General features: G+C 52.8%; 1 protein-coding gene across 4 annotated transcripts in view; it reads right to left on the bottom strand.

The window, feature by feature from the left end:
- Positions 1-596: 596 nt before the first annotated feature.
- MSRA (methionine sulfoxide reductase A) overlaps positions 597-11,409 on the bottom strand; it is a 285,576-nt gene continuing 274,763 nt past the window's right edge. For all 4 annotated transcript variants that reach the window (XM_031442126.2, XM_031442129.2, XM_031442132.2 and 1 more), the window contains one exon: positions 597-1,383. In XM_031442126.2, coding sequence (XP_031297986.2) covers positions 1,277-1,383 — 107 coding nt within the window. In that variant the 3' untranslated portion in view covers positions 597-1,276. The remainder of the gene's footprint in view (positions 1,384-11,409) is intronic.

Genomic DNA, 11,409 nt, shown 5'->3' with positions numbered 1-11,409 from the left:
GGCTATATCTCCGAGGAACAATGTCTTATTTCTTAATCTGTCTCCTTGCCCTCAGAGCTCTGCTCTCCTCCCCCAACTCATGTTTCCCTTCCTCCTTTCCATCGTTCAGATCATTCAGTTCTCAACTTACATGTCACCACCTCGTAGCTAAAACAGCTCTGAACACAGCTCCTCGGCCCCCAGACACAACTTATAATCTCATCCTATTTATCGTCTTCATAGCATTTCTCAAGACCAGCAATTATCTTATTTATTCATGTGTTTATTGCAGATGCCCCTCCGACCCCTTGTTTTGAATTTAAAGACTCGTAAGGGCAGCGATTAGATGTGTCTGTTCTCTATCTGGAATAGTCCCTGATGTGACGGCTGTGGCAGGCATGTGGTAAACAGCCATTATTACTAAAGGTTTATTACTAACGTTGCAAGGAGCTAGAGCTGTATGTGTTTTCCAAAGATTTCAATCGTATTTCCCATTTGGATGAAAACGATTTTTCAGGGTTTTTTTTCCCTCCCAAGCTCTTCGAGAGTTCTAAAATTTATCTGACAATGCTTAGAGATGTCTTACCTAAGCAAGTAAAACACAGATGAGACATCAGTTTGTATTATTAGACTGTAGACTTTTATTAGAACGAGCATTTCTCATCGCTGTAAGCAAAGCGTTAGGCTAACTCACCCCCTTTCCCTGCCACCAGGAGGACTGAAAGGAGAGAAAGCTCCTGACACGTGCATAGGATCAGGAGAGCAAAGTATGTCAGGGAACGATTCACGGAGGAGATAAGGGTTTACAAATTTTAAGGCACTGGAAAGCCGGAAGGCATGTGAAGTGGAACAGGGCACAGACAGAGGACTTCCCACCTGCCCTAGCCTGGCGACAGTCTCCCAGCTTTGTACCCTAGAGTCCAGGGCAGGCACCCAGGCACAAGAAGGGTGAACACTGATTATTCATGATCTCCCTCAGACAACAAATGATTCAAAAAACCTCACATCTCTTCTCCCACCATTACTTATTAGAGGCTAAATTACATGCTATCAACCATCCATTGCACCTCATGTCAATTACACCTCAATGAACACAATTTTTAGGAGCCTTTGTGCACTTTGAAAAGCCCCTTGGGAAATACAAAAGAATTGCCTGATTTGTTGGAAGCATTTTTGATTTTTGATTTTTTTTTTTTTTTTTTTTGCTGTGACCTCAAGGGCTGGCCACGTGGAGAGAGATTACTTTTTAATACCCAGCGGACAGGCCACCCCGGTGCCCCCGAGGCCGCAGTAGCCATCAGGGTTCTTGCTCAGGTACTGCTGGTGGTAATCCTCCGCGTAGTAGAAAGCCTGGCCCTCCCGGATGTCCGTGGTGATCGGGCCGAAGCCGTGCTCCGACAGAACCTGTGGAGAGAAAGGACCATCAGGGCTGGGGACCAGCAGGGGTCCTGGGAAGGAGGAGGGGCAGGAGGTCGGGAGGTGAGGGGCAGACACGTGGCTGGGGACGTGCAGCAGTCCCTGTGGCCCGCGCTCTGCCACTTCCCAGCTGGGTTGTTCTGGGCGAGCGCTTCCCTCCCTGGGCCTCAGGGGGCTGGGATTTGAAATCAGGTTTTTCTGACTCTATAATTTACACTCTACCCTCTACACCACCTCTGCCCCCCCCACTCTGTGGGTGTCGGGAGCCCTGGTTGGGGCCCTGTTTCCAGGGGAAGCAGCAGGGCGTGGGGCTCCCCGGCTGCCCTGGGAGACAGGGGCCCCCGAGAGGACTCAGGCCGGGCTGCAGGGGGAGGGGATGAAAGGGGGGGGGCTGCACACCGCCCAGCGCAGTCTCTCTGCCCACTCGCAGGCCAGACAGAGGCTCCCCACTCGCTCACTCGCTGTGGTTCTGGGCAGCAGGGACCCTGCCGGGATGCCCTGGAGGGCAGGGGGCCTCCCAGGCTCTGGGCTCAGGGCACTCCAGGCCCAGAGCCTGGGGCCTGAGGTCAGGGGAGGACGTGGCCTGGGGGCCTGGTGGGCTCACCCCCGCCCTCTGTGACCCAGTTGAAGGCCTGCTGGCATCTGCTGTCAGGGAAAGAAACACACGTAAACACCAGTGGGGGAGGAGAGCGGAGCTATTTGGGGCAGGAGACGGATTAAGAAATAGACATTGTTCCCCGTGGAGCTTAGCCGTTTCCGCTCCCTTTTGGGTTTCAGCTGTGCCCTGATTCTTTCCTGGTGCAGGCTGCTCGGAGCAGCTGAGCACGAGGCTACAGAGACTCGACCCCAGTTCTGCTGGTTCCACTTGGGACCGGGGTGCAGGGCCCATCCTCAACTTGTGTCTTCATGAGGGAACTGACAAGCCTTTTGACTGTCTTGGTCCATTTAGGATGAAGTCCTCAAATCTGCACAGCATGGGGAATCCAATGTAATATTCATCATGATTCACTGCCCCAGTTTCCCCCTGAGAACTTTTACCTTCTTCCTGAATCTCCACCAGCTCTTTGAGCTGGGATGAGGTCAGCTGAGGATGTGATGCCCAGCAGGCAGGGCCTGTCAAGGACGGGACCTTCACCAAGGTGGGTGGGTTGGACCTCACAGCTCAGAAGCAGCCGGGCTCCTTACGGGGTCAGAAATGAGAACGGGGAGCCACTCTGACTTCAGTTTCGATTTTTTTTTTCATAAACCAACCATTATGGAGGGTTCACCATATGCCACACTCTGTGAATTTCAGCCTCACAACAGCCATCTGAAAGAGGTCCTGTTGTTACTGTCCGTACTGAAAAGTGTGTCAGGTACTGTCCTTGACCCCCGACATTCTCAGCTGGCCCTGCTACTGCACAGGCTGAAAGCCGGGAGACCGCATTTCCCAGATCCTACTGCCAGCAGCACTCCAGTTTAGATTCCACCAAGGAGAGAAGCGCATGTGGCATTTGGCAGGTAGATGGAAGGAGAAGCCATCGCCCGCCAGGTGCAGCGGGGAGGACGGGCAGAAGTACCTGCAGAGAGCAGACCAGCTCCTCCCAAGGGTCAGTCCCTCCTGTGCGGCTGGCAGTTACAGTCATCGCGATGATGGCTAGCAATTGCTGGACCTTCTGGGCATCCTGAAATCCAGGCGTGCTGCCCCCTGACCTTCACTCCAACAGCCCTTCAGATGATTCTGGAAGCAGTAACCCCTCTTTGTAAAATCCATCCTGCTTGAAATACCTAGAACACTTTCTGTTTCTGTGACTGAACCCCAGCGAACACGGCATTTGGTGCCAAGATTGTTTTCAGGAACAAGAGCCTCAGGGAGCATGAGGACCTGGGACTGGTTAACTGTCCCGGTTAGACTGCGAGTCAGGGATAATCTCACTGTGAGCAGAAAGCAGACCAGGGCGCAGCCCCCGCGTGCAGCCCAGGGCGCTTACTTCCGTCATGACTAGGATTTGCCTGTGAAGAAGGGACACTGAAGGGAGCCTCTGGGACACGAGGTGGCTGTGGCAATGGAATATTCTGGTGTGTGGAGCATGCTGGCTCCCCCAGGCAGCACCTGGGAGCTCATAAAAGAAAAAGAGGTGAGGCCTTACCATTCCTGGCCCACGTTCAAGAGAGCCAGAGAACTTCTCCGACTGATTCAAAATCATTTCTTGGCCCTTGTAGCTGGAGCCAAATACCAAATAAAAGGTTAGATCCTGAAGGTTCCAGACTCAGGGGCGGGGCTCACACCCTCTCCAGTGTGAAGGCCTGCGATGGCCTCGGGGAACTCATCCCTCCGCCTCGTTCACACGCCGCAGGGCTAATGCTCCGCGCTCCTCCCCCGGACGCTCCGCTCCAGGAGTCCCCACGTGCCGCGGTGACCTCGCACTGTGACCTGGGAAGTTTCCCTGCCGGGGCCTCACTTAATGGGAGTGTTCCTGCTGCGAGAGGGCTGTGCCGCTGCCTCCTCTCAGCCTCATCCCAGCTCGTCCTCTCTGGGCGCCACCTCCTCACCTGCCGCCCGCCCGCCGGGACTTCTCTCCCTCACAAATGGCCATCCTCTTGTACAAATGAGTTCGGCCTTCCTGAGGCCCCGGAGCTCGCAGTCGCCATCTCCAGAAGCTCCTTTTCCCGAGGTAGGGAGGCCGGCGCCAGTGAGCGCTAATACCCGGCTCCCCTCCACCTCTCATGCCAGCCTGCCCAGGACCACCCCAGGGCTGCATCCTTCCAGGAGCAGCGGGGAGGCGCGGGGGGCAGTACCGGGCTCCGCCACACGATGGCAGACGCTTCGCTTTCATTTGAGAGGAAAACCAAGAATAAACAGCAATGAAAACCCACAGGGGACAGAGCCACACGCTGCCCTCCTGCACCTCCTGTTAGGCTGGGACATTCTGGCCACGTCTGCACTGGGGCGGACGTCGCCCCCGTGCACTGGGCCAGCAGCCTCCAGGCTGAGGCCTCACTTGGCACAGGGCTGTGCTCAATCCTGTCTCTGAAACTGCGCAGAGGGGACAAAAGGGCGCAAAAGAAACTGGATGTAAAACAGAGGAAGTGGGAAAATGAAGAACCCTATCTCGTCTGTTTCCGTTGTTCCCAGAGCCCCGGCCCTGTGCTTCCTCATGTGCTTCCTTATGAGAGCAAGTCAGGCCGGGCCTCTCCCACGGCCTTCAACCAATACCTGCCTCCCCGGCCACACACACACACACACAGCTGGAGGCAGTGCCAGGGGTTCCCGAGGTGACTTTAGATCTTGTCGGTGACAGTCAGTGGAGGATGTCCTTCCCCTGCTCTTTCCCCCCTCCCCATGCTGGGCCCAACTACAGGGCTAAACAGAACAGGTATCCTCTCCAGGACCCGTCTGATTACCGCCCCTGGAGCCGGGAGAGCAGGCGCTGGTAATAGCACCACCTCAAACCAGGATCCCTGGGAGAACCTGCCCGGCCCCTCCCCCTTCCTGCAGGGCCCACCCCACCTCCTCAGCTTCATCCCCCTCCCTGGTTTTTCTAGCACTTTCCTTTCCCTCTCTGAGTACAACTGTCTTGGGTCGTTTTGAAACTTATATATTTCCTGAATATTCCATTCTTTTACACACTACCGCTTTCTGTCTTCTCTATTGCACGAGCTCCTACCCATCCCTCAGGACCCAGGTCAAATGCTCCCACCTCTTTAAACCCTTTCCTGGTTTTAGGAGGCTGAAGTTCCTCCATTTTCTGGGCTCCCACAATACTGCTGCCCCTTACAGCGCTTGAGACATTGCAGTTAATTATCCACTCCCACTCCCACTCCCCTCTGACGTTACAAGAACTCTCTGGGCCTAACTTTCCTGTCCCTAACTCTTCCACTCTTGTTGACTCTAAAACAATTATCTAAAGCTCATTGTTTGTGGCAGTTTTTTTTCCTTGCTGATTTTTGAGAGGGAAGTAAGAGGGGTCTAATGTGAAATAACGCACGTCAGTGTGACACCTGGTCCAGGAGCTCTCGGGGGGGGGGTCACCTAATGCAATCAATTAGCCACGTTTTTCTCACAGACTCTTTTATATATATATATTTTTTGAGGGGGCAGATAATTTATTTATTTTAACAGAGGTACTGGGGATTGAACCCAGAACCTCGTGCATGTTAGGCACACACTCTACCACTGGGCTATATCCGCCCTCCCCTTCTCACAGACTCTTACCTCACCCTTTTCTTAGATGGCCCCAGGGAGCCTCCTCCTCTGTCTTTATTCTCTTATTACTTTCTTCTTGCAGGCAGCTTTTCTATCTGTAAAATGGGCATAATACCTCACTCACTGGGCTGTGATGAGAATCCAAGATGAGGCAGACAGCACAGAGCATCCTGGCATATTCTGACTACACAATGGTCCTGGTCTGCCTTCCCACCGACAACCACCCTGGGGAAAGGAGCCCACCACCTTGCCCTCCTTAAGTAGACCTCCGTCTCCACCCCCTGCACTCTCGACTTCTACAGCTCTGAGTCCATCTCTGTGGGGCAGGAAAGAGAGGTGAGCAGCTACTCGTCCGGGCAGAGCTCCTGGCCCCTAATAGGCGTCTCCAGCGCCAGCCACTCTGCTGAACACCACACACGCCCCAGAAAGTGGCCCGACAATTCCCTTACAGGCGTTCTGCCAGCAAGTGTGCCCTGGGTCCAACCCATCCTTAGAGGGCTGTTGGCAGGAAGCCTTTCTCTTAATAAAATTAATGAACACGTGACCATTCTGCTTCCTGTAACCTGCTAACAAGCTTACTGTTAGCATCCGGAGAGGCTCCAAGCACCCAGGGATACTCAGTATATTGTGTGGAAAAGACAGACTCTTACACCTTCCTGAATGCAGCCCGGAGGTCACAGCAGCACAGGCCGAGCTGGGGCATCGACAGGTAGGGTTAGGAGTGTGTCGAGGCAGAGAAGTCTGCCTTCATCCCTGAACTGCAGTGTCTCCAAAGTCCTAGTCCATGTGAGGCTTTCACTGACTTAAGAGGGAGGAATCGCTACTCTTATGTCTCAGTGGAGGACAGCAAAGCCCAGGGAGAGAGGACGTGGGTGCACTGTTGCATGTGTGTGTGTGCTCACACGCATGTGAATACAGGTGTACATGAGGATGCCGAGTGACATACACTCAACCTCCACAGTACACAGAGTGACCCATGGACACCTTCCCTTTTTAGAAAATGGATCGTTATAAGAAAGAAACCCAATTTATGATAGTGGCTCTTAACATCCTTGGGGGGGGGGGCCATGGATTCCCTTGGGAACCTGATAAACACTGTGGATATGTTTCCCACATAAACTCACCATCAAATATTTGCTTATAATTTCAAATGATTCTATGACCCTCCGGAGTCCACCCACAGGCCCTGTATTCAGAACCTTTGGACGTGCAAGTCATCATAGCAACTGCCCAGCCCCACTTAGGGCTCTGGAACATGCCGGCATATCCAGCCGGCAAAGAGCATTTTCAAGACGGATGACCTTAATTTCAATCGCAGTTGGAAGGCCCAATGAGAAATGGCTCCGTGGCCAATGAGAAAGTCACCAGGAAAGGAAGAAGATACTTATAATAAGTTCAAACCCCATCAGATGCATATTTTTCAAAAGCCTCATTAAGTCCAATCCAAGCAAACCCTGTTTCCTCTGCCCGCTGATAGAATTTAGCCTTCTCTTAAGTGCTCCATTTTGATGACGTTATTTGTAAAAGCTAAGTGTGTGTTCCATTTTATGATCACTGTTTAAAGATTTTTAATGGTAAGATCCTAGAAGTGAAATCCAGTTTATGATTCTGAGCCCACAGGAAACGAGGGTTTGATTTTTAAGAACTCAACCTGAAATTGCTGCCCAAAGGCCAACCAGGTCCGCGTGAGAGGAAAAGGCTCCTGGCAGGAGCCAGGTGACTGGGATGCTGTCCCGCACTCTGCCCTCTAGTGGCGGCGGGGAGCATGTACAGGTAGGACCCCTCCTTGGTTCATACTTTCCCTTCTCAACAGAGAGCCCTTCAGTTCCTTCCAGATCTAATTCCATCGAATCCTGCGCTGTTTCCATCCTGCACGTGTGCATGCGCACACACACGCACACCCCGTCGTGCAGGTTTAATAAGCTCCACCAACTCCAGTGCCCAAGTCAGCAGTTTTGTTCCATTGGCAGCTTCTGGCTGACCAGATTGCCATCAATCAAAACTTCTGGGAAAGGATACAAAGTGACTGGCACGACTTTTAAATAAAACCACTAGAAAGGAAAACCCCACCTCTCCTGAGCTGAGCAGAGGCACACACGCTTCCAGTTCGGTACCACTTGGCCGCAGGTGCTCAGGGAGCCGGTGTGCCGCTGTCTGGGTTCAGCCTCAGCCACCAGGAGGAGGGGCAGGCTGCCTGCCTTCAACACAGAGGGGCCCCTGGGACAACAGGAGCTCCAGGCTCTGGAACCACGGAACCGGCCCGAGCCCGTCAGTGACCATCAGCACTTGCAAGGGTGAGAAGATCCCGGGGACAATGACGTGACATGGATGAGGAGGGTGCTCGATGGGGCTGAAGCCTTTATGAAGCCGAGTCAGAGCTGCAATGACCCTTCCCAGCTCCATGAAACTAACAGGGGCAAAGCAGACAAAGAGGTGACACAATTAGGTCTAATTTGGTCCATTTACCAAATCTGCTTATGTAAATGGTGGCCTCTGGACGGAAGGATCCTGGCTTCTTAGAAGAGCTGCAGCATCCTTGTGCTCTGTCCTTCCCTAGACTCTGCCACTGTGCTGTGCCGAGCACTTAACGGCTTTCATTATCCATCCCTCTGTGTCCCCCTCACCCTCGAGGTAAATCACAAGTGTCTTTTGACCTTCAAGGATGCTTTTCTCGGTTTGCAACACAAAATGAGAGAGCTGAGAGCTGAGTTCAGTCTCTGCAGAGATGGGGACAGGGAAGGAGTTCGGTTTGGCCCGTAAAGATTCAAAGCTTTACCCCTGGTCCTCAGAATGTCGACAGTGGTCCAGCAGCTTGTTAGAAATGTGAAATCTGGCCCCTGCCCAGACCTACTGAATCAGGGTCTGCATTTTAACACCGCCTCCAGGTGATCCATGTGCGTGCTAGAATTTGAGAAGCTCTGCTCCAGGGGACAAGCGTGGCAGAGTCTGCTCGTGGTCGCCAACATCCCTTGCCCTCCGTCTTGAGGTCAGCGTGCCCACGTGACTCACTCTAGTCACAAGGCTGCCAGTGGAAGGGACGTCTGCCGTTTCTGGGCAGATGCTGCCCCACGCCGGCATGAGCATCGCACTTTCTCCTTGGCCACAGCGGCCAGCACTGCTCCAGCTGGGGCTGCTGTGAGGGCAGTGACAATCTGGAGCAGAGCCCCCCATGCGGAATATTTTCTTCCTCTAGTACAGATCCCAGTTGTCCCGGGTTTGGGATGTGATGCTGAAAGATCCAGGAAGACAGGCAGTGCTCACGTGAGCCGGTCACGAGACTTCCCTGCAAATAAGCTCTTTAACTCTACAACCTCACTTAATTAACTAATGCCAGCAGTCATTGTGGGGCATTTGCCGTGCGCCATGGACTGTGCCAGGCGTTAGGAACATGGAGGGGGACCAGGCAACCCCTGACCTGAAGGAGCTCTCTCTGGAGCAGCAAACACAGCAGACATGGGAGCAATTACAACCTAAGTGCCTGTTACGCAGCAGGAGCTGGCGAGGCAGGACGGGGGAAGAGAAGCTCCCAGCATTCGAGGAGATTTCGATTCAGACAGGGAGGCTGGTCACGTGATGGGCCGAGGGATGGGATGGCTGACCCGTGACAAAGTGGGAGCCACGCCCACATGCTGGGGAGTGAAGAGGACCACGGCCCATCACTCAGGGAGGTCAGAATTCTGCTAGAGGAGACAGCTCATGCATGCAGGTGAAGGCAGACGGAACGTGCCAGAACACCGGAGGTGCAGAGGCCTCAGGGCCGCAGAGGAAGGAAAGGCCAGTCCAGCCGGGAAGGGGCGGTCCCAAGGAGGCGAACAGTGATGTGAGAATCTGACGATGGGCAGCTGTGAGGACAGTGATGGGCCTGCCCCACGCGCATGGAGGGAGGGGTCAGGGGCCTGGACAGGGCAGCGGGCAGAGTAGGGGGAGAGGCCCGGAAGCTGAAAGGGACTCAGGCCAAACAGCAGGAGGAGATGAAAGCAGGTGGGGGGAGAGCCTCTGGAGGCATCAAGTTCATGGTCTTTTCTTCTGCTGGCTCCCACTTAAGGTGACCCAGTGACACACTTCGTCCATCGCCTGCCCTGTGACCGCGGGGACACGTCAGAGCACTCTACAAGATTAAAGGAAACACTGGGCCCCAGCAAAGCTGGCAGATGCCTCTGAGGTCACCTGCTTGCCTGCGGCCATGTCTTTAAGGCAGATGGAGCCAAGGTGGGGATGGGTGGGGAGGAGATGGCCAGTGTTCGTTTTTCCATGACTCAGTGGTTATCCTTTGCCTCCCCACGCCGGACAAATTCCAAGCACCGTCTCCTGGGTGCCAGAGGAACTGGGTCCTCCTGCTTTTCTACTTCGTGTCTCGGAAGGTGGAGCCCCATCAGGCTGGGCTGGGCAGCAGCCCTGGCTGGGGAAGGACAGGGGCTGAGCTGGGCCCCCCGCTTCAGGCCAGGGGAGAAGCTCAGAGCTGTGGGGCTGAAATGCGCCACTGCCCATTTGCTCTGGCTTCCGCAGGCCCTCCTCCACCCACACGGTGACCCACACCAATCCCACATCCAAGGCCTGCTGGCTTCTCTTGAATAGACCTTCCCCCTGAGGTCTGCTGGTTTTGAAAAGGAATTCAAATGACGTTTGCTACATGAGGTCTCCTTTCACGGCTTTTACAGGAAATGGGTCTGTCTCCCTCTTCCTCTCCATGTTCTCTGAGTATAACTCTGAGCGGTTATAATCTGCTTTTTCATATCTGAAATCAATTAACGCCAACCTCTGTTTTTGTTAGATCTTCAGCATCTAGTATACAAAAGAATCCACTTGTCACTTTCAAGGAAGCCAAGGACACTGGCTTTCACCTTGCGGATGACATCGAGATTTCATTAAAAGGAAAGAAAGATCCTTCCTTCTGAAAGGCTGAATAGAAAAGAACTTAAAGCAAAATGCCAGCTGCTTAAGTTTTAGAACACGGAGGTCAGCAAGGCAAAGGAACTTCCCTGAATACCGCCATTTCTCATTTATGCGTGAATGTCAGGGATTCAGAGCCACAGGGATGAATATTCATCCCAGTTTGAACTGCAGACAGTGCGGCCAACAGGCCTGATTGGCCCAGGATGGGGGCTTCTCAGGATGTGGGACTGTCAGTGCTAAAACTAGGACGGTCTGAGGTCAGCTGGGCTGGCTGCTCACCATAACCATAGAACGCATAAAGAAATTTGTGTTGATTGCACCCCCAACCACTGGGCAGCCTGCTTCACTGGTCTGCATCTGGGCCTCAGTTTCCCCAACTGTGAAATGGGAAGATTAAACTAGGCGGTCATCCACCTGTTACCTGTATGCTCTCTTTCGGCCTTGTGTTTTGGAGCCTTTTCTAAACCGTGCTTCTTTTTGTCAGATAACTATTTTACTGAGATACAGTTCACATGCCATAAATCCAGCATTTTGAAGTTTTCACATCTGTGGCTTTTAGCAGAGTCTCAGAGTTTTGCAAACATGCATTCCCACCAGCAATGTTTGAGAGTTCCCACTGCTCTGTGTCTTGCCAGCACTTGGTATTGTCATGATGATGATTATTTTTGTTGAAATATAGTCAGTTTACAATGTTGTGTCAATTTCTGGTGACATGGAAACAACTTAAATGTCCTTCGACAGATGACTGGATAAAGAAGCTGTGATATATTTATACAATGGAGTACTACTCAGCCATTAAAAAGAATGAAGTAATGCCATTTGCAGCAACCTGGACGGACCTGGAGAGTCTCATACTAAGTAAAGTAAGCCAGAAAGAGAAAGAAAAATATCATATGATATCACTCATATGTGGAATCTAAAAAAAAAAAAGACAA

Source organism: Camelus dromedarius, chromosome 36, assembly GCF_036321535.1.
Source record: "Camelus dromedarius isolate mCamDro1 chromosome 36, mCamDro1.pat, whole genome shotgun sequence".
Classification (NCBI taxonomy): Eukaryota; Metazoa; Chordata; class Mammalia; order Artiodactyla; family Camelidae; genus Camelus; species Camelus dromedarius.
Note: the sequence above shows the minus strand (reverse complement) of the source record. Positions and strands in the feature narration are given on the sequence as shown.